The sequence below is a fragment of the Diospyros lotus genome, chromosome 6 (assembly GCF_014633365.1).
Source record: "Diospyros lotus cultivar Yz01 chromosome 6, ASM1463336v1, whole genome shotgun sequence".
Taxonomy (NCBI): Eukaryota; Viridiplantae; Streptophyta; class Magnoliopsida; order Ericales; family Ebenaceae; genus Diospyros; species Diospyros lotus.
The window spans coordinates 31877019-31901228 of NC_068343.1; the positions used below are offsets into that span (position 1 = coordinate 31877019).

At 36.2% G+C, this 24210-nt stretch overlaps 3 protein-coding genes across 3 annotated transcripts in view; all 3 read right to left on the reverse strand.

The window, feature by feature from the left end:
* Positions 1 to 7234: 7234 nt before the first annotated feature.
* LOC127804470 (uncharacterized mitochondrial protein AtMg00860-like) lies at positions 7235 to 7735 on the reverse strand. Its single transcript, XM_052341336.1, has one exon. The coding sequence runs from the start codon at positions 7733 to 7735 to the stop codon at positions 7235 to 7237; it is 501 nt and encodes a 166-aa protein (XP_052197296.1).
* Positions 7736 to 9153: 1418 nt separating this feature from the next.
* LOC127804471 (uncharacterized) lies at positions 9154 to 9654 on the reverse strand. Its single transcript, XM_052341337.1, has one exon. It carries the CDS (start codon positions 9652 to 9654, stop codon positions 9154 to 9156), a length of 501 nt encoding a protein of 166 aa, XP_052197297.1.
* A 7770-nt stretch (positions 9655 to 17424) lies between these two features.
* The window catches only part of LOC127804267 (uncharacterized), a 48374-nt gene continuing 41588 nt past the window's right edge, over positions 17425 to 24210 (reverse strand). The window contains exon 4 of the mRNA XM_052341099.1: positions 17425 to 18344. Within this exon, the coding sequence (XP_052197059.1) occupies positions 17549 to 18344 (796 nt within the window). The 3' untranslated portion in view covers positions 17425 to 17548. The remainder of the gene's footprint in view (positions 18345 to 24210) is intronic.

Here is a 24210-nt window from a genome sequence, read left to right on the forward strand (position 1 = left end):
TGCTCAATATCTGATAATATCTTTCTTAAGGGGGAGTATTTTGTAAATTGCTTCATTCTCCAGTTCATTCTTATTTTAAGGGGGAGTCTTTTGTAACTTACTTCTGTGTGTTCCTAGATCTTTTTGATTTTTGTCAAAAAAGGGGGAGAAGGGGGATTTCAATAAATAAATCATTTTAATATAGTTTTTGTCATCATCAAAAATGGGGAGATTGATAATTTACTTTAAGTTTTGATGATGATCAATTCGAATGGTTTGTTTGGCAGAATATATTTACACTCATTTTGGTTTCAAAGATAGATAGAAAATGTCGACAGTTCTGAAAGAACATGTCGATAGTATCTATTGTTTGGGAGAAAATGTCAACAGTATATCATAATCTGTCGACCGGTTCTTTAATTTTTAGCCCAAACTGTCGACAGTCTTAATTAAACTGTCGACATGATAAATGCATGCTCTAGGTTTCTAAATGTCGACAGTCACTGCATCAACACTGTCGATAGTTTTGTCAAAATGTCGACAATATTTGTTTAACTGTCAACAGTTGTTTGAATTTGATTTAATTTGTCGACAGCTTGTAAATAGGATGTCGACAGTCTATATGGCAGACAGCTTTTAACGGCCAAAATTCCTTCTTCCATGATGATATCTCCACTTGCAACAGGATTATTTCAAGTTCTGTTTTTCAAACCTCTATAAATGCAAGTCAAGAAAAAGATTTCGAGTTATCGAAGCAATCTATCAACTAGCTCTCAAGTGCTCATCAATCGTGCTTCAATTGTGCCCTAAATTTCTTTCTCTCAAGGCTTGTATTTTATTTGTTTCAAATCATAATTTGTAGCCTTGTATTTATTCTAGATTACATTGTAATTAAGTGGGCAAACAAATATCTTGTATCATTTCTTATGTTCCTAGCTTGTATAGCTAGAGGACCTACTTGTCAAAGTATGAAGTTTTGTTACCTAGGTTTGCTAGAGGGCTTGATTATTTAAGCAAGAGGTTTGTATCTTCCTAGTTTAATGCTAGAGGGCCTATCTGACGTGATAGGAGAATTATAGTGTTTTGCTTGAAAATCCTTAGTGAGGAGCTAAGGTAGTGGATTAGGCTTAGTTAAGCCGAACCACTATAAATCCTTGTGTTCTTGTGTGCTTTTGGTCATTTCATTTTATCTTTTCAAGCATTTCTTTTATTTCTTTCTTGTTTCACATAGTTATATCCCTTATTGTGCTATTTTAAGGTCTTGAGGTTTAATCGAAGCTATGGTCTTCTCAAACAACATATTCATTTACCAAAAGAATTTTTAATATACTAATTCACCCCCCCTCTTGGTGTGTGCCATAGCCTTCTTATTTTATCACCTATTTAATCCTATAGACTCCTCTTTTTATCCTCTACAAGATTATAGGTTCAAACCTCTCGTTCGAAGCCATCTTCCAGCCGATTCCTTCATTTTTGCACCAATTCCTTCCCCATTTGTTTCAAAATCTTCCCCTCACCACTATGATCTTATTCCTTACATCCAGCACCCTCAATTTAGCCCAATTTTAGTGGTTTGTGGACTGGTTTATGGCTTGATATTTCTTCCCCATATTTCATCCATTTTTATAGGTTGTTTGGGCCAATTGGATTCTTCCAACACCATGGACACCTTGAGGGACACTTGGACACTTATGGATATCCAATTGCTAATATTTTTGGCCTTCATGATGGCTGGTTTTGCTCCCTTTTACTGTTCCGATCCCAAGTTTTTATTAATTTCACTTCCACCTTCTTAACTTTCTAAACCTCACTTTCCCTCCTAAAATGCTATTCTTCCATTTCCAAAAATATTCCAAGGATTATCCTAGAATTTTTATACCCTTGAGCATCAATCTTTGTCCCAAAATGATCTCCAAATGTTTTTAAAAAATTATATTTTGGCCCATTATTTGAATTATTTTGTATTTTGATCCTCTCTCATCTTGGAATCCCATTTTCCCCATAAAGCTTCATTTCCCCATCCTTCAAAAGGTTTCCAATAAATTCTTGACCATCAAATTAATCTTTTTAAATGATTTTTAAACTTTTAAAAAATTACACTTTTGCCCAAAATTCATTCGTTTCTCCTTGAATCCTTAAGGCATAATATTTTCTTCAAAATAAACAAATTTTATAAAAATCTAAGGTGTTACATTCACCCCCCTTAAAATAAAATTTCATTCTCGAAATTGCCTCATATCCTTTGTAACACCCGATGTTACCGGTGTTAAGAGAATGAGAAAGGAAGTGAGAAACTTTCAAAAATGCCCTTAAGAAGGGTTAGATCCTTGAGAATATTGGTGCCCTATGAGAGGGGCATTTTGGTAATTTAGATAGTGAAGTCCAATAAAAGGGTATTTTGGTAAATTGGAAATGATTCCTATGTGGAGTTAGGTGAGTAAGTGAATTAAATCCCAAAATTGTATTTATGTGGAGATATATGGGATTAATAATTCCCAAAGGGTAATTTTGGTAATTTTGGAATAAATTCCAAGAAGGAATTTAATTGTGGAATAATTGGAAAAATGGTGGATATTCAATTGTTTGAGAAAATAATAATTTTTTCCTAAATTGGTGAATAAATGTGGTAATACCACATGGATGGGTGAGATTAGAACTTGGGAGCCAAGGTTGGTGTCTTGGAGTGACACGTGACTTAATGTGGTCCAAGTTAAATAAGGGAATTAAATAAATGCAAAAAGAAAGGATAAGTAGTCTTCAAGCATTTAATGAGAGGCATGATTATATGGATTAAAGAAAATCCAAAAGAAAATGGTAAATGGTCATCATTAATGCCTTGAAAAATATGAGATTTAATTAAATGTGAAAGGGAATGGAAATTCAAGATGATCCAAGGGTGGAGGATTATTCTTGAAAAATGAAAGTAATCTAATGGATGAGATAAAATCCTTCAAGTTGGCATGGATTGCAAACTCAATTAAGGAATCTCTTTTTAAAATTGATTTTTGAATGGTGGAGATCATGAGTTAAAAAGGATGGAAGACTAGGATTAAATCCTAGCAAAGCACTTGGATTGTGCTTTCAATTGAAGGTTGAGATCTTCTCTTGAAAGGTGAAGAAAATCCAAAAATAAATGAGAAATTGGGAGATGGTGGTTAGTGACACATGGCATAATCTTGTGAAGCAAGAATAAGCATTTAAATGAAATTCAAATTGGTGAATTAATGGTCTTTCAAGTATTAAATGCAAGCCATGATGTTGTTGCTTAAAAAGAAAATGAAAATAAAAGAAATTAGTCATCCATTAATGGTGTGAAATTGGAGAGAATTTCTTTAATGGAAAAGAAAGTGATTATGTCTTTCGAGGCTTGTCTTAAAATTAGTCCAAATTAAATAAATAGAAAAGAAATCTATTTATGGGACTTGATCCAAGGGTGGTGGATGGTTCTTGAAAATCCAAAGGCTTGGATTTAAAAAGAATGGAGCACATAGATTGTGCTTTCTTGTGTTTTCTCCAAGAGAATGGATGGGTTTATTTGAAATGGATGGTTGAGATTAAGTCTCCCTTAAGCACAAGGATTGTGCTTTTAGTGAATGGCCTAGATTCATTCTTGAAATATGGAGGCCTAGTATATAATGGCAAATAAGGAAGTGTGACACCCGTAATTTACTTACATGCTTAATAATAATAATATTCATATGAACTTCAAGGTTTAACGCAGAAAAACTTGAGAAACAAGACTTTTATAAACTTAAGCAAAGTTTCGAACATAATAAAATTCAAAACATGTCTTGTGTAAATATAAAGTTTGATGTGGAAACATGGTTTCAACAGAAGAAATGAAGACTTCGTGAAGATGCTTTATAGCAATAGCATAAATAAAAATATCCAGAGCTCAGAGCCAAACTCATACTTTCTTTAAATTAGATAAAAATCCAAGACATGTTTTATGGCATACATATAGGAAAAGGTCTGAGTTCAACCCCAAGAACTTTGTTTCAAAAGGAAACTAAAACTTAAATTCTTGAAAATTCTTTTTCATCGAGCCACCACGCTCCACGTCCACATCCTGATCTCCTCATTCATAGTCACCTGGGGGGGGGGGGGAAACATAAGGGGTGAGATTACGTAAATCTTAATAAGTACAAGAGAACTATCAAACGTATTTAAACATGACATGAACTTGCAACATGAACATATAACATAAGGGGACACGATAGGTTCTACCAACTTGCAGGGGTAAGAACCTCCGTGCGTAGCGCTACTAAACCTCGGTCCCGTAACTTGCTTGAGAACATGAAACTTGCTTGAAACATAACATGAGGGACCACATAAACATGATTCATGAGCGTGCCTAAACATCGTAGATAGTTCATAGTGTACTTACCTTAATTTGGTTGGAAAGGATCTAAATTTTTCGGCAAGGTTGTTTTGCTCCTGTTCCTACACCAAATTTGCTCCTTCTTTCTTTAGAATTTTCCCCTCACTCTCTATCACAAAATCCTCTCTTCTGATTCTTTCAACCTCGCCCAAATTCTTACAAAACTTGTGAACTATCTTATGGCCTATTTATAGACATTTTCGGCCAATCATGTTTTGCCACATGTCCTATCATCATGAGGCCTCATTATTACTTTCCATGTGTGGCTAATAAATGCTTGCCACATGTCCTTAAAGATAAGGTTTGGAGACTTTTGCAAACTTGGATGCTAAGTAAGCTTTTCCTTGGCCAATCACGCGATGCCACCTCAGGGGGGTCATTATGAGCCATCATGTAATCTTATCTTATCTTTCTAATGACCAATAGAAGCTTGCCATGTGTCCTTGATATTTTGAGCCTCACATGCTTAATTACATTTTCAACACTTCCATCATTACATCTTACGTGGTTTAATTCATTTTTCTACATTTCCAATCATTACTCCCACATGGTTAATTGATTTTCTACATTTCCCATCATTACTCCCACATGGTTAATTGATTTTTCTACATTTCTCATCATTACACTTTTAACTAGTTAGCTATATTTGGTTACTTTAACTACTTAGTTTGAGATATTTTGATGAGATATTTTAAGGTTTCAAGAACTACACCTTAGCTCGAACTTTTCGGATAATTTGAACTTAGGCCCTTGCAACTTAGTCCCCAGGCTTTTTTTTAATTGCATTTTAGCCCCTGAAGAAAGGATAAATTACGTTAATACCCCAATATTTTAGATAAATTACACTTTTACCCGAACTTCAATATTTATGATTTTGCCACTGGCTCAAAAACTGAATCTTTGTCTCAAGGCTTCTATAATCCCTTGAAAGGACGTATTTCCTTAAGTATTGGAAGCTAAAAATCCCAAGTATTACATTATTTTTCAGTTTAAAAATCTTGGGCGTTACAATCTACCCTCCTAAAAAAATTTTCGTCCTCGAAAATTTACCTTACTTCTCATCATCAAACAGCTGGGGATATTTGGATCGCATCTCGTCCTCGCGCTCCCATGTTGCTTCTTCAACTGAATGATGTTGCCATAACACCTTGACCAACGGTATATCTTTATTGCGAAGCCTTCGCACCTCCCGAGTAACAATGCTTATTGGTGCCTCCTCATATTTCAAGTCTTGCTGAATCTCTAATGGTTGATGCTTTATTACATGGGTTGGGTCGGGGACATACTTTCTGAGTATTGATACGTGGAAAATGTCATGTACTGCTGAGAGATCTGGTGGTAAGGCTAGCTGATAAGCAACGTTCCCAGCCCGCTTTAAGATCTCAAACGAGCCTATAAATTGAGGTCTAAGCTTTTCTTTCTTCCCAAATCGTAAAACTCCTTTTATGGGTGTAACTTTTAAGAATACCTTATCACCAATGGAAAACTCCAAATCCCTTATTCTTTTATCTTCCACTCGCCAACTTCATTCCAATGAACAGGTGATCTGCATTTCCTTCCATATAGCGCCTCATAGGGTGCCATGCCAATAGATGCATGGTGACTATTGTTGTATGCGAATTCAATTAATGGTAGATGTTTCTCCCAATGTCCACCAAATTATAGGGTACAAATACGAAGCATATCCTCTAAGGTTTGTATTGTCCTTTCAAATTGTCCATCTATCTGAGGATGAAAAGCTGTACTAAAACTCAATTTAGTTCCCATGGCTCTGTGTAAGCTCTTCCAAAAGTTAGATGTGAACCTCGGGTCCCTATCCGATACAATGGAAACTAGAACACCATGTAGTCTTACTATTTCCTTAACATATAGTCGTGCAAGCTAATCCATTGCAAATGTCATCCGAACAGGTAAGAAGTTAGCTAATTTGGTAAGTCGATCCATGATCACCCAAATAGCCTCATGTCCCGCTATTGATTTTGGAAATCCTACAACAAAGTCCATCGTCACATGTTCCCATTTCCACTCTGGAACCTCCAATGGTTGCAGTAACCCTGTTGGTCGTTGCTGCTCAGCTTTCACCTGCTGACATATCAAACACTTCTTGATAAATTTAGCTATGTCTTCTTTCATATTCCTCCACCAAAACATTGCCTTTAGGTCACGATACATCTTTTTACTTCCAGGATGTACAGAATAAGGAGTGGAGTGGGCTTCTTCTAGAATTTCTTGCCTTAGTTCCTCAAAGTTTGGCACACCTAATCTCCCTTGGTAGTAGAGCGTGTCATCACTAGCTATTATGAAGTCCTTCCACTTCTTAGTGTTAACCTCAGCTTTGATGTATTCAAAGAATTGGTCTCCCTTCTGATGGCTCTTAATCCGATCACGGAGAGTCAGTCGAATAGAGAGTGCTACCATACGAGCATTAGAATTAGATGGCGTAGCAACAATCTCGAGGCTTAACCTCTCGAACTCCTTTCACAAAGGCTTTTGTGCTGTTAAAGCTGCTACTTGGCTCATTTTCTTTCTACTCAAGGCATCCGCCACCACGTTTGCTTTGCCGGGGTGGTAGTGGATTTCACAATCATAATCCTTTACCAGTTCCAGCCATCTCCTTTGCCTCATATTCAACTCTTTTTGTGTGAAGATGTACTTAAGGCTCTTATGATCGGTATAGATATCTCATTTACCTTCGTATAGATAGTGTCTCCAAATTTTCAAGGCATGCACTACTGCAGCAAGTTCTAGGTCATGTGTAGGATAGTTTTGCTCATAAGGCTTCAACTGCCTTGATGCATACGCAACTACCTTACCTTTTTGCATCAGTACGCATCCAATTCCTTGTTTGGACGCATCACTATAAATAAAAAAACCTTATGACCCTTCAGGAATAGTTAATACCGGCGCGTTGACCAGCCTCTTCTTTAATTCTTCAAAACTAGTTTCACATTTCTCTGTCCATTCAAACTTAGTACCTTTGCGGGTCAGCTGCGTTAAAGGCCCTGCCAATTTGGAGAACCCTTCGATGAACCTCCTGTAATATCCAGCTAAACCCAAAAAGCTGAGAACCTCATTTACATTGGTTGGTCTTGACCAATTCAATACCGCTTCTACCTTGCTGGGGTCCACTTCTATTCCTTGAGCTATGACAATAAGCCCAAGGAATACCACCCGCTCCAACCAAAACTCGCACTTCTTGAACTTTGCAAATAGCTTCTTTTCCTTCAAGATCCCTAAAACAACCCTCAAATGTTTTTCATGCTCTTCTTTACTTCGAGAATACACCAATATATCATCGATAAAGACAATGAAAAATTTATCCAAGTACTCGTAGAAAACTCGATTCATTAGGTCCATAAAAACTCCAGGAGCCATTAGTTAAGCCAAAGGGCATGACTAAAAACTCATAATAAACATATCGAGTTCTGAAAGCTGTCTTCGAGATGCCACTAGATTTGATCCTCAACTGGTGATATCCTGACCTTAGATCAATCTTTAAGAATACTCGTGCACCTTGTAACTGATCAAACAAGTCCTTGATCCTGGGAAGAGGATACTTGTTCTTAATAGTAATCTTATTCAATTCCCGGTAATCGATGCACATCCTCATTGATCCGTCTTTCTTCTTGACGAATAATACCGGTGTTCCCCAGGGGGATACACTTGGTCGAATAAATCCTTTCCCCAACAGTTCCTCTAACTGGGTTTTCAACTCGTGTAGCTCCTTTGGTGCCATCCTATAAGGAGCTTTAGAAATAGGTGCAGGAACCGGGCACTAGATCAATAGTGAACTCTACTTCTCGTTCTGGTGGCATTTCAGTCAAGTCATTAGGGAAAACCTCTGGAAAGTCCTTTACTACTTTAACGTCATCCACTGTTAATTCTTTTCCTCCCTTAACCACCACTGACATTAAGAATCCAATACATCCTTCTGAGTGTAATAGTTTCTTGGCTTTTAATGCTGAAATGACACGGGGAAGGTATTTTGTCTCAGCCACTGAAAGGCAAAGTTCTATCCTTTCAGGATACTTACAAACTATTTCCTTTTCGAAGCATAGAATGGTCGCATGGTGCTTGGAAAGCCAGTTCATTCCCAAAATCACATCGAATTCTTGCATATCTAAGACATATAAGGTTGTTTCTAAAAACTTTCCCTCGACCTCCACCTTAGCTGTTCTTACTACATGATTCGTGCTTATTATACCTCCTGAGGGTATCGCTACTCCTAAGGGAGTACTTATATGTTCCACATATGCATTGAGTTTGCTTGCAAACTTAGGGGATATAAAAGAATGGGTGGAACCAGAATCAAACAAAGTATAAGCAGGTATTCTAGAAATGAGGATGTTACCTTCCAATACGTTATGATCCTGATCCTTCTCTTACCTTGAGAGAGCATAAACCCTAGCTTGACCCTTTGGGGGATTTCCTGGCCTCTGTTGATATGGTTGTTGCTGCTATTTCTTTAGATGACCCTTGGGACAGAATTTGGCCACATGACCCATTTCACCACAATTGTAACAAGTGTCGGTTCCCATGAGACACAGTCCAGTATGACGCTTCTGACATTTGCCACACACTAGATTCAGTTGATAATTTCCCGATGTTGGACCTCCTCCTTTATTCTTCTTTAAATAATCCTACTTCCCTTTACCTTTATCCTCCCACTTACGCTTTTCTAGTGGTCCAGACTACGATAGATTGCTATTGTTGCTGGAGCTTTCTTTAAAGTTTGCCAGTTGGGCCTTAGCTAGCACCTCATGATACGTGCCTAACTCAAAAGTTACGATTGCCTATCGTAAATCATCTCTCAACCCTTGTTCAAAGCGCCTTACCCGCTTTTGTTCTGTATCCACTAAGGCTGGGGAAAAATGTGATAGCTCATCAAACTTCCTTTCATATTCAATCAAGGTCATGCTACATTGTTTTAACATGAGGAACTCCGCTTCCTTCTGGTTACGGATGTTAGCGGGGTAATACTTCTTAAGAAAAAGTTCCTTGAACTGATCCCAGGTCCACACATGTCCTTGGGGCCTGGATCTGGCAGTAGAATCCCACCAATGCCTTGCTCCATGTTGTAACATATACGTAGCGGAAGTTACCTTCCTAGGGTCTGGACAATCTATAAGGTTAAAGATCCGTTCAATTGCTGCTATACAATCTTCAACTACTAGCGGGTTCAACCCACCCTCAAAAGTTGGAGGTTGAAGCTTCCAAAACTGCTCAACCAGGGTAGCATTGTTTCCTAAGTTTCCTTGGGGAGGTGTAACTGGTGGTATGGCAGGTGGCGTCATGTTGCGAATGGCATCAATGAACTACATGAATTGCTCATTAAAATTGTTGGTTTCATTAGCCTCATTTTGTGGTTGTCTGCCCCTACTATTGGCACTTCTTGCACGGGTTTCCATAATCTTATGTGAAAAAGAATAATTAATTCCTGAATATAGAGTCCATAAGGATAAAGAGTACTATTGTGGAACTACGTGTTAACTATGATTTGTTAGTCCATCGTTTCATCTACCAATATGTATAACACGCAACTAAAGAGCTTCCAGGTAAGGAGGGGGGTCACGTGGACCACTTAAGTCCCAAGCTCACCTTAGATAGTTTAGGTCTTTGTGACAAAGCCCTTAGCGCGGTCACACATATCAATAAACTCAATAATAGATTCGTGTTTAATTACAATTCATTATGCAAGCTCTTCTTGATGGACTTGATTCTTAATTGTTTTCATTCTAATAAGCCCTTCCTAAACAAGTATTTCTGCTATAATCATGAATTCTTGAGTTTGGAGCAATATCACTAGCGAAAAACGCATACTAATTAATGGCAAATAAGAATCATATCTCTCACATGCTTATTCCAACATGAGCTTCATACGTGTGCATACATATAACAACATATGCTCATAAATATAGCTTGAGAGAATAACTGCATAGTTAAGGGGAATATGGCTTGAATGAGCATAGTATCCATCAAGAATAAGTATAGCAATTCTTATAACTTACCCGGAGATCAGAAGCTTGAACGGGACGTGGTGGATTTTCATGTTTCCTTAAAAGCATTTCCTTACAAATTTTACTAAAAGCACAAAACTTTCTTTTAAAACAATTTGAGTCTACAGGAAAGTAAACTTTGCTCTGATACCACTATTTGACACCCGTAATTTACTTACATGCTTAATAATAATAATATTCATATGAACTTTGAGGTTTAACGCAGAAAAACTTGAGAAACAAGACTTTTATAAACTTAAGTAAAGTTTCGAACATAATAAAATTCAAAACATGTTTTGTGTAAATATAAAGTTTAATGTGGAAACATGGTTTCAACAGAAGAAATGAAGACTTTGTGAAGATTCTTTATAGCAATAGCATAAATAAAAATATCCAGAGCTCAGAGCCAAACTCATACTTCCTTTAAATTAGATAAAAATCCAAGACATGCTTTATGGCAAACATATAGGAAAAGGTCTGAGTTCAACCCCAAGAACTTTGTTTCAAAAGGAAACTAAAACTTAAATTCTTGAAAATTCTTTTTCATCGAGCCACCATGCTCCACGTCCACGTCCCGATCTTCTCATTCATAATCACCTGGGGGGGGGGGGGAAACATAAAGGGTGAGATTACGTAAATCTCAGTAAGTACAAGAGAACTATCAAACGTATTTAAACATGACATGAACTTGCAACATGAACATATAACATAAGGGGACACGATAGGTTCTACCAACTTGCAGGGGTAAGAACCTCCGTGCATAGAGCTACTAAACCCCTGTCTCGTAACTTGCTTGAGAACATGAAACTTGCTTGAAACATAACATGAGGGACCACATAAACATGATTCATGAGCGTGCCTAAACATCGTAAATAGTTCATAGTGTACTTACCTTAATTCATTTTTCTACATTTCCAATCATTACTGCCACATGGTTAATTGATTTTCTACATTTCCCATCATTACTCCCACATGGTTAATTGATTTTTCTACATTTCCCATCATTACACCTTTAACTAGTTAGCTATATTTGGTTACTTTAACTACTTAGTTTGAGATATTTTGATGAGATATTTTAAGGTTTCAAGAACTACATCTTAGCCCGAACTTTTCGGATAATTTGAACTTTGGCCCTTTCAACTTAGTCCCCAGGCTTTTTTTTTAATTGCATTTTAGCCCCTGAAGAAAGGATAAATTATGCTAATACCCCAAGATTTTAGGTAAATTACACTTTTACCCAAACTTCAATATTTACGATTTTGCCACTGGCTCAAAAACTGAACATTTGTCTCAAGGCTTCTATAATCCCTTGAAATGACATATTTCCTCAAGTATTAGAAGCTAAAAATCTCGAGTATTACATTATATTTCAGTTTAAAAATCTTGGGCGTTACAGGAAGTCTTGTCTTCCTTTGGCCATTTGGAGAAAGAAATGAAGAAGAAAGGAGATAATGAAGAGAAGAAGGAAAGGAAAGAAGAAGCAAAGAATGGAAGTATTCTTCCTTAGGCTAGTGTGTAAGTTTCTTCCATTTCTTTTAATGGTAGCTTAGCTTCTTTAAAATTTTGTTTCAAGAAATCTCTTAAGGAGAAGAGTTGGAAGGAAGCTAGAGAGCGTTTAAAAAGCTTCAAAGAAAAGAATGAGGTAAGGGATTGCCCCATGGGATGGTGGCTTTGCAAGTTGTAAGTATGTATTTAAACTTTGGATGTCTGCATTGGCATGTTGTGTGTGATCAAGGACCTATGGCCATGAGGTTGTGTGGGGTAGGGTAGTTTAAATCCTTAAACCAAGGTGGTTGTGAGGATGTGAAAGCCCTAACCATGTTGCATACATGCATTTGGCATCACATATTATATTTTTGTTCATACTTATGTTAATTGCACCCTTATTGAGCTTTGTGGCTCATGAGGTTTATCCTCCCCTTGTAGGTTGTTCTTATGTCCAAAGAGAAAAAGGAAAAGTTGCAAGTTTGTGGTGGGAAGCTCATGGTGTTTATTTATTTTTGTTGTAAATTTATGGCTTATAGAAGCCTATGTTGTTGTGTTGATCTAAGAGATGTAAATTTATTTGATTGGAAATGGCTTGTTAAAGCCTAAGACTATGAGTGTATTTTCTTTTGAAGTGTTGATTTTAAATTAAAATGAGATAGTGGCTTATGGCATGTTGAAACCTAGGTTGGGTGAAAGTCTCATTTTTGGTGTGTTGTGGGAAGCACCAAGAAGTTGAATCATATGCTTTATGTTGGAAATGTGGAGGTTTGGATGCAATTTAGAGGTGTGCAATTTTTTGGAAAAATATGGGTTTAAAGTCCCAAGAGAAAAAAAAAAAAAAAAGTTGCAGCAGGTGGCAGCAGCCACGCGCGCAGGCAGGGCCGCGTGGGCGACTGCACGTAGGCAGGGCCCCGTGGGCAGCCGCACGCGCGGACGCGCCAGCAGGCCCCGCCAGCTATTTTTTTCAAAAAGTTGGAATTTTTGGGGGGATTTGGGGGCATTTTTTAATTGATTTTGGGCCTCGGAGGAATTTTCAAAATAAAATGATTTTTTGGGCATTTTTTGAGATGAATGCCGAATTTTAAAAAATGGAATTTTTGAGTTTTTCCTCCAAAAATTGGCAATCAATCAATGTAAGGATTGAAATGGTGAATTTATGGAGCTCAGTAAAATTCTTGGATGGAAAGAAAAAGAATTAAAAATAAATAAGAAAATGGCGATTGGGCATCTTAATGAGATTTCTTTTAATCAAGTGCGGTGTGGTTAAGCCCAATTCTACTAGTGAATCCTGGGGTTGAGGGAAGGGAAGGACGAGCCTAGTCCCACCTAAGACGTTTCGTCTTGAAACGTGGTCCGCCCTTCACCAAAGGCCTGGGCAGGTGGACGATTCGGGTAATTGTTCACGAGTGGCACCCGTAAGTGGGAACGAGGCGTCACATCCTTGAATAGTGTATTGCACTATTCCCTAGAGTAATCCTACCCCCAAATCATAATAATATGTTCCCATGTCCATTACAGTTTGAGTTACATAATGAGCATTTCTTTGCCTTATTCATTACCTTCAATAGGGTAGTCTTTTACACCTTTTGGTAGTACTAGGGTAAATAGTGTATTTGGCTTGTTGTGCCTCACCTAGTATTGTTTGCCTCAAATCTTTGGCCTTGGGCACAAAATTTTGATCCTAAGACTCAAGTATCCCATGTCCCTAGTCATTTTCCCATGACCTCATCCTTGAGTCTTCTAGAATAGCTTGTTAGGTTTACTTTATCATATAGGAGTGAATTGTCAGGCTAGCGACGTATATAGTCATTTCCTCAGGATTACTATCATATGGCACCAAGCCTCTGTTAATCCCCACCCCTGGGCCATTAAATTGGCTACTAGCATAGGATCGTTCCTACTTAATGCATTAACCACCACACGTGCTCTCCTGGGGCGATACCAAATTATACCGATGTAATCCCTCAAAATTTCCATCCATTGCCACTACCTTATATTACAGATCCTTCTGAGAGGACAGACACCCCAAGCTTTTATGGTTGTGAATGCCTCAAATGCTTTTCTAGAAGAGTAGTGCTGTCAAGTTATAAGGTAGACATGACTGCTATATTTTTTTCCAAATCATGGGTGTAATGGTTTAAAATTCGTGTGCTATTACCCTTCCCATGAGGACACACCTCAATCACAATGAATTGTAAATCCCCTTGTGTCACTAGGCATGGTTAAGATGAGGAAATAAGAGATTGTGCGCGTGGCCACTTTCCCAACAGCGCGTGTGGAACCCTCTTCCCTTGAAATTTTTTAGAAATAATTATTTAAATATTTTATACAACATTATGTAAAGATATTTTGTATTTGTGTGATAAAAATTCGTGTTTTGCAGAAGATTCAATCCCAATACCCTGTGAACAATAACCTCCGAAGGTAAACAGTAAAGGTGAGGTATTTCTTGCATCCTCCTTGTCTCATATTGACCATTTGTTGAATCATTTGTGCTTGGTTGTGGCTTTCACCTTCATGTTTTCTTGTGTAAGGCATATCTTTCCATTTTCCATACATCATGCTTCATGTGGTTGTGGCAAGCTAGTGGCCATCATGTATGATCTTGTGGGGTCACGTGCCCATGTGATGGGGCTAAGATGTTGGACATGATGTGTGCGGGGATGATTGCAACATCCTGGCATGGCTTCCACAAAGAGGGAGACTTCTTTTTTGCATTTATTGCATTTGCACTCATATATCCCTTCTTGAATAACCCTACTTAGATGTGATTGTCTAACTTAGATGTTTCATATTCCTGGAATATTCAACATTCTAGGTATATCAAGTATGCCAAGTACTCGAGGACAAGTAAGAGGGAAGGCAAGGAAGCAGCCAAAACTTAATTCGATTTTCTGTTGTTCTTGTACTACATATTTTTGTATAAAAAAAAACTATTGAAAATTGTTGGATTTTTTTGTTGTTTCTAGGAATTAGATGTTGTAACAAAAGGGCTACCTTTACAGGTTTCGTTACTTTGAGGTTGAGTACCATGGTTATACTTGTATCAGTATGTATATATCTCAAATTATGCATTGTAGATGTTGTATAAAGAAGCTGCCATGATGATAAGAGTTTCTTTGTTATTTTTTGAGGGACGTATGTTATGATTATACTTGTATTAAAGATTGTATAGAGAAAATCCTTATTATCTAGCTTTAGCTAGCTATTAGGTTTGATCCCTTGCTTCTGTTGATTGAGAATTTTCATAATACCCATACAAGATAATAGTTTGTATTTAGTATCATTGTATCATAGTGAAATCAAAAAAATGGGGCGTTACATACAAACTCATCAAATGCCTAGCAAAAAAAAAAATAATAATTTTAATTAAACTATTATACAACATTATTTTATCATTGGTAGAACCAATATCTTTTTTAATATTTGACTGAATAACAACTCATCTCTATAGTAAAGATAATCAAAGAAAAATTAATGATAAAAATTGGGGAATTAATAGGAATTTGAATTTTAAAAAGCTTCCATGCAATTTGATAAACGGTATTTAATATCATAATTAATAGATAATTGAATCTTGAGGTTAGGAAAGTATGTTGAAATATAAATTTCTTCATGCATTTAATAAATTTATTTGAAGTGTATAATAGTAATTAATAATGCTTATACGATTATTTATTGGAATTCGAATAAATCACTCAGTTGCTTTGGAAAAACTTAAAAACTTTGGGATTAAAATTTCGATTCACTGTTTTGGTGAATTCTTGTGTTTTTGAATTAAGAAAAAAATAAAAAATAAATTTTATTTATATTCCTCAAACTTTGTAATGTATTTATTTTATTTCTAAAAATAATCCTCCCTAATCTATTTATATTCTTAGGATTTTCTCTTCTTTTCCTTCTCCATCTCATTTTTGGTACTTCAATATTTTAGTTAAATTTCTTCTCCAATATAAGAATATGTAATTAAGTATTATTTATTTGAGGATAATATTTAAATATTAAAATCAACTCCTATTATCTTTTTACTTTGTTTGAGTTGTTAAAAATAATATAGTTAAACTATTTTTTTTAGTTCCATTTCCATCTTAATTCAAAACATAAGATTTGAAATTCACTTCTAAATAAAATAATTAGAATTCTAATTCTATCGAAATGATTAAAACTACAAAATCATAATTATAATTGATGTGTCTAAGAAAGTGAGCCCCCAAGACCAAGATAGGTCCAAGAGAAATAAATTCAAAGAGGGAAGTTCAAGAGACTTTCTTGATAGAGTAGTCATTGGGAGACTCTCGTGGGGTCTCTCCAAGGTACCCTCGAGAGACCTTCCCAAATCCCAAAGATATAGTTTTTAGGGGACATTTTGGATTATGTGTTGTGAAAAATGTGTCAACTCACATATGAAGTATTCGCTTGGAAATCCAAAACGGACAATCCCAAAGATATAGATATTCTTCCATTTGTCAACATTCAATTTTTATAAATAAGAAGTGATCTTTTTGATTGAAATATGACTAGAACTCTAATCAGATTACATTTTTATTATTTTTGCATATTTTTTTTGTTGAACTAACTTAAGCATTGGAAGGCCTGTAAAGGAGATACCCCACGCCCCTAATTATCTTTTGTTTTATAGGTCTTTTGGAGACTAAAAACTCAAGACGAACACTCTCCTACAATTATAAATTTATTATTATATATGAATAACAATAATAATCTTATGGAATTTTTTTTGCTAGATAATCCTATAGGAATTCATTTGGATTGGAGCGATTTGTGAATGAATCCTATTTATGTTTCCTAAAATATCCTCTTAAATTTTCTCCTTCTAAATTTATACTTAAAAAAGAAAAAAACTATTTCTTATTACGCATTGAAGATAAAATCATAATAATAAAAGTGATCGGTCATGTAAATGGGATGAAAGATTGATATAGTATTGTTTCTTTATAATGCATTGACTAAATCTAATCTATTGTTTTTTTCAAGTTAATTCTATTCAATTGTTTCTAAAAACATAAATATAATCTCTAATAATGTACCTTTTTTTCCTCCTCATTCCTTTTAAGAAATAATTTTACATTTAACATATAATTTATACCTTTTTTTCCCTAAGCAATCTTATTTTATTGCATGCAGTATATGGCTAATTTTTTTATTGGCAAATAATATGCATATATCCTTTTACACCACAAGTTTTAGTTTTTTAAAATAATTTCTATACAAAAAGTTTAAGAAATTAAAAAAAAAACAAAAACAAACTATAGACTCTCCTAACACACATTTTATTATGGACAAAACTGAAAACTATCTCAAATCTCGCAATCACATACTCCAGGGGTTAATTATCAAATCTCGGATCACATGCTCTAGGGGTTAATTATCATATTAAGGGGAAAAACTTTAATCTAGAGGAGGATCCAAGGCAGGTATCATTTGGGTCATATTAGCCAACAAAATAAGCAAAAATTGAACTCCACAATATCCTTCACCTGCCTAACAAAGCAATATTCAAGGAGGGGCCCTGTGGGGCATAAACATCAATCTCAACATTTTAAACTGTATCTGTTATTCCTAAATACCACACTGAAAATATTCAAAGTTATGGCATTTCCCACCACCTAATGTTAACAGTTGAGATGAAGTTCCTAAAAGTTTCAAAGGAGTACAACTTAATTAAACATGAGACTTCTTTGAAAACTCACTCCTTTCCTCCCTTACCCAGATTGCTGACTTCCTCATAAGCTTTGTACATGTCAATGCTGAAGGTAGACAGAGCCTCGAAAATTCGAATCAAACCTTCCCGTAAGCCTTGTGAAGCAGCATCGTTTAGTTCTCGAATTGATTCCTCATGCCTCGTCTTTTCTTCACTGAGTCTGATCCTCACAGGCTCCACATCAACAGATATTGCATCAGGAATTAGTAATCCACTTTCGGTAGTAACCCAAAAGCAAGCTGCATCGCCTGACAATACATATTCTTCCCACTTCATCCCACTTAGCTTGTAATAGTATTTCACCTGTTTATCAAGATCATTGCCCAGGGACTTGATTTTGAGCCTGTGACGCCTTTCCTTATTCAACATACGCACTAACTGGTGCAACATGGAGGCAAAATCGTACATGGCTTTTGATACTTCAGTTTCTGAGATATTCTCAATGGCATTGTACCAATGTTTACATGTGATAAATACAGGAGGCGCCCCAAGCTTTCTAGGAGAGTAGGTAGCAATTCCATCTGTAGTGTCCTCTGGTTTTTGGGGAAGGTGCTTCATAAGACACCCATTTAAGAATTTCACAAATGCTTTCTGAGCATAAATCCAATAAATGAAGTCTTTAGCCCATTTGACTATGCCAGTTTCTAGTTTCTGAATAACCTTGACAATTTTATTTCTCTCAAGGCCTTCTTCTGATATTTGCACATGAGTTCTGCATTCCACCATCACCCTGAATTGCTTCTGATGGAACTCAACCATAAACTTCCACATCCCTGTCAATCTGTATACAAATTCATAAAGACAGGTAAACAAAAAGAAACTGAAAAGAAATCTGAAAACATTAAGGCAACCAGCAGGTATTGCTCCTGCATTGCAAGGTTCAAAGTGGGTCAGATGTAAATAATATCATTGTGAAAACAGTCAAAACAGATGAAAAAATTAACTATGTATTGCTTTAATGAAAAAATTTACTAATGGGGAACATCAACAGTGTGGCTCTTTATACAACCATGGATGTCCAAACGTGAGACCATAAAAGGTTTGGAGTCATATTGCTAGCCATCTTCGTGCATAATTACCGAAGAACACTATTTCTAGAATGATAATCAGGGGAACCAAAGAAGAATACCAAAAGAAACACTGAAAAAATTGGAGATGCCTTTAGGTACAACACAAGGATGCTACAGAAACTGACAGCTGAAGGCATCATACCACAAGTAAATAAGCAACAGATAGAAATAAGGAGAATCTAGTATTCATTTTTCATTGCATTGAAATACAATTAGTAGCTCAAATCTTGATTCTGAATCCTCCTAACATCGGGAAAAAAAAAAAAACTGCCTCCTATATATATGCACCTTGAAAATGCAGATTAACTAATTCTTGTGGTGCTATCTATTGTTCCAGTGAAACAACAATGATGCCCAAACTTCTGATATTCAAAAGATTGCAGCAACTATTTGTTTCATAATTTTGCAGTTTAATCCATCGGTTGCCTCTAGAAATAGCAACTGACCATAGTTATTTTGCTTAAATACAGTTTTGCACCATGCACTAGCATGGCTTCTTTTCAAGAAATAAGGGACTGTATGGCCCCCTTTTTTTGTGTGAGACTCAGAATCAAGAAATATCCAATTAATATAATATATACAGTTTTAGAGTTACAAATAATGACTTAGCATAGTTGCCTTAAATCTCAGGTTCTGACCCAAAACCACCCAGTATGAAGTATCTTCTCCAACAGTATTCTTGCTCCCTGCTGCACTATTCAAATGTTTGTCTATCATCTAGTTATTAAGCTTAAGATCCCATGCACCATGAATGAAGCTCCTGAAACAATCATTCTACCTTTCCCTGCAGGCCACGTCATTTTCTTCTGAATGTCTTTGATTAATGCACCATAAACATTCAGATCTCTCGTACATCATACTTTTATGTTTTGTTATATGTTGTGGCCTTTTAAAGGATTTAGTTTATTAGTGAGTATATAGTTTCTGTTGGAACTGCTAAGATATAAAAGAAAAGATAACCCATTGGGATGGCCTCCTCCAATCAGCATGCACAAATACAGCTGTTCAATCTAAAGCATATTCTCAGCTTTTCTGTAAACAAACTGAACTTCAATACCAACCAAAGACTTAGTAACAAATCTAGAAATTGATACTGACTTCACCTTTATTGTCTTTATTATTTGCTGTCAAAGCTTTTCGAGAAGAAAATGGCAACTGGTTATTTGTCACATATATTAAATCCAAATGTGAGAAGTGTTGAAACCCAAGTTATAATTTGATCTTCACCAAATAAACAAATGGATGGTATGGGATCAAAGAAATAGACCTTCCACCAACTTTGCTTTTCTACTTTTCCAAAACAGAAGAGATGCAAATCTAACCACTAGTGAGAAGGCCTTCGATATCTTACAGCAACTAAAGGGGCTTTCAGCTTGTGAGTTGTACCATTGGATGATTTCAATATATATAAGACCCATTTATATCCAATAACAGACTCATTAATGGAAGATGCAAATTTAGCCACCAGTGAGAAGGCTTCTGAACATAGTCTAAACAATATATGTAATTATATCCCTCCACAACTAATGGACCTTTCAACCTATTAGTTTTGATATTAGATTAATTTTACTATATAAGCCCATCAATTATAGTCTCAACTAGAGCATACATCTCTTTTCTACAACTCTCGAACTTGAGTGAGACATGACCTCAAACACAACCTTAGGAATTGTCACAGATAATGAACAAAAATAATGGGAAGTAGACAAGTACTTGAACAAGTAATTCTGGAAGAAATTACTTGATTTCTTACCTCCAGCAATCAGCTGTACAATACATATAAACAAGAGATCTTCCTATCTTAGGCTATACAAGAATAGGAAACTACCAAATACAAGAATAGGAAACTTAGGATTTAGGAAACTACCAAAAAACTAAAACAAAAGTTGACCTAAGATAATTCCTTTGATTACTTCTTTAATTTGGGGATTTAATCTTTTCAATCATTCCCTCTAAATCAGGGATTGATTTCTAGATTCCAACACTCCCCCTCAAGTTGGTGAATAGATGTCCATCATTCTCAATTTGCTTACAAATGCTTTAAAACTTGGTTTCAACAGTGCCTTAGTTAGAACATCTGTTCTTCAGCTTTAGTTGGGATGTAGGATAGGTTAATAGCTCCACTCTCTATCTCCATTTTGATGAAGTTTCGATCAATTCTCACATATTTCATATTGTCATGCTGGATTGGATTATGACATATCTTGATAGTTGATTTACTGTCACTATACAACTTCATAGGTCTTGTCCATGTAACTTTCAGATCCGGTAACAAACTTCCTAGCCATATCAACTCACAAATCCCTTGAGCAATTGCTCTATACTCAACCTCAGCATTGCTCCTTTGCCATGATTGTCTGGTTTTTACTCTGCCAAGTGCCCATGTTACCCCATATTTTAGTGTAATAGCCAATTGTGGACTTGCTATCCTCAATTGAACCTGCCCAATCTGCATCTACAAAACATTCAACTCCCCTATGATCATTCTTTTGAAACAAAAGCCATTTTTCAAGGGTCCCTTTTAGGTATTGAAGAATCTAGTTTACTACCTCTAGGTGTTTATGTGCAGGTGAGTGCATAAATTGACTCACAACACTCACACTATAGGCAATATTAGGTCTAGTAAGGGAAAGGTATATCAACTTTCCTACTAGGCACCGAGATACCTTTCCTTATCAATAGTAGAGTCATTTTCTGTGACTTTTTGCTTCCAATTTCGTTCCAATGGAGTACCTACAGGTCTACAACTAAGTTTTCCAATTTCATTCAAGAGATCAAGTTGAATTATGAAAATACCTTGTTTACTCCTTGCTATCTCCATGCCAAGGAAGTATTTTAGTGTACCGAGATCTTTAACCTTAAATTCAGCCTACAGGTTGATTTTAAGTCCCTTTATCTCTCCAGTGTCATCGCCTATTATAACCATATCATCCACATACATTATCAAAATTGATCTTTTTTCCATTTTCAGCCTATTTAATGAAGATAGTGTGGTAAGCTTATCCTTGCTGATATCCAAATTGAGTCATAGCAACACTAAACCTTGTGAACCATGTCCTAGGTGTTTGCTTGAGACCATTGAGAGACTTCTTTAATTTACAGACATTACCTGAGGCTTAGTGGATTCAAAACTAGATGGAAACCTCATATAAACTTCCTCTTCCAGCTTCCCATTAAAAAAGCATTCTTCACGTCCATCTGGCGAAGTTCCCAATCTAAGTTGGCAATAAGAGACAAAAGAACCCTTATTAAATTTAACTTCGCTACAGAAGCAAATGTTTCTTCATAGTCATTGCCATAAGTTTGTGTGAATCCTTGGGAAACTAACCTTGCCTTGCATCTCTCAATTTTTCCATCCGGGGCCATATTTGACTGTGAATATCCATTTACATCCGACAAGTCTCTTTCCTTCAGGTAACTCCACAATATCCCAAGTCTTGCTATCAATCAATGCATTCATTTCCTCCAAAACAACCTCTTTCCATTTAGGCTCATGAAGGGCATTTTGAATATCTTTAGGGATTTCCACATTGTTAATCATAGTGGTAAAGACCATGTAATTAAGAGACAACTTAGAATAGGTCAGATAGTTGGAGATAGAATGATTGGTACAAAATCTTCCCCCTTTTCTTATAGCAATTGGAACATCAAGATCATCAACTATGGCAGCCTCTTCCAAACTAGGACTTGGCTCCAGTTCAGATGAATGCTTGTGTGGAGGAGCTTTTGGCCTTCTTGAGTAAACCTTAATCAGTTGTGGTTCAGTCATAGGTTTTCCCCCTTGACTTATTTCTTGTACAAGTTCAAGTTGGTCTAATGAAGGATGTGAGGATAGCTCAAGTGAGGGAACATTTGATGGATAAATAGGAAAGGAAATAAGACGTGAAATAGATGGGTCCTATTGATTATCTTCATGAGAGGTCTCCCCTTGAAGAGAAGTATTGGGATAGTAAGGTTGGTGTTCAAAGAAACATGCATCACAGGAGACAGAAAATCAGTGAGTGGAAGGAGAGTAGCACTTGTAACCTTTTTGGGTGGGATAGTACCAAACAAAAATACATTTGAGTACTTTAGGATCAAGTTTGTCGTGGTGAGGGTGTTGATTAAGAACAAAAACAGTACATCCAAACACTTTGGGAGATAGTGAGTTTAGAATGCAAATTTTGGGGAACACAACAAGTAAACAGCTCAATGGGGTTCGATAGTTAAGTGGTTTGGAAGGTAACCTATTTATGAGATAGGCGATTGTTAGAATAGCTTCACCCCAACAAGTATTTGGAACATGGCTAGCAAACATTAGGGATCGGGCCACCTCAAGATGTCTATTTTTCATTTCTTCTATCCCATTTTGTTGGAGAGTAGAAGGATATGAACTTTGGTGTAAGATACCCTGATCAATAAGGTATTGGTTTAGTTCTTGTGCAAAGCATTCCCCACCATTATCATTTTGAAGGATATGAACAGAAGACTGAAACAGATTGGTAACAAGTTTATTAAACTGTTTAAATATGGAACAGGTCTTAGATTTGTCCTTCATGAGGTAAACCCAACAAACATGGGTGTGATCATCAATAAACATGAAAAACCAGCTAGTATCAGTTAAAGTTGAGACACGAGCTGGCCCCCGAATGTCACTATGAATAATATGAAATGTTGTGAGGATTTGTAGGGATGAGTAGGATGATGAGAGCGTGGATGTTTAGCATAAACACGATGTTCACATTGAAAGGAAATAGGATCTTTATTGATGAATAATTTTGGATACAAAGTTCTTAGATAAATGAAACTCGGGTGGCCTAGTTGTTTATACCATAACGAAACATCACAATGAGAAATGAAAGACAATGAAATAGGATTAAATGACTTATAAGTCGATGGAGGAACCACGCTTGAGAAGTAGTATAGGTCGTTTTTCTCCTCAGCACTACCAGTCATCCTCCCTAAAGACAGGTCCTGAAATACAAAATAGGTAGGATGGAATGCGACTATAAAATTGAGATCTTTAGTCAATTTACTAATAGAAAGGAGATTGCATTTAAGACGTGGGACATGAAGAGCAGACAATGTTAATCCAGGTAGAAAAATAGAGCCTCTACCAGCCACACTAGTTTCATTCCCATCAGCAATTGCAACCTTAATATTCTCAACACAATCTTCATAAGTGGAAAATAATTTTGATAAGCCGATCATATGATCTGAAGCCCCAGTGTCTACAGTCCAATAGTTGCTAGAATGTGATTGAGATAATAAAGTGGATTGAGTGTTACCTTGATGAGCAACTATGGCTATACTAGTTTGAGGGACAGGTTCAGTTTCCTTAGGCACTTTGGACTGGTTCAATAACTCTTGTAAAATTTTCATCTGCTCCATTGCAAACGAAGCATCTGATTTTTCAAAGATGATGGTTGAGTCAGTTGTATATGCTGACTTCTTCTATTCTCTTTGGCTTCTTGGCTTCCAATTTGCAGGTTTGCCATGAAGTTTCCAGCATATGTCCCTCGAATGATGAGGTTTATTGCAATGATCACACCAGAGTTTATCTTTAAGTTTTTGATCCTTTGAATGAGATGTACTACG

Coding starts and splice junctions, on each gene's coding strand:
- LOC127804471 (XM_052341337.1), bottom strand. CDS start 9,654: ATGACGCCACCTGCCATACCACCAGTTACACCTCCCCAAGGAAACTTA.
- LOC127804470 (XM_052341336.1), bottom strand. CDS start 7,735: ATGGCTCCTGGAGTTTTTATGGACCTAATGAATCGAGTTTTCTACGAG.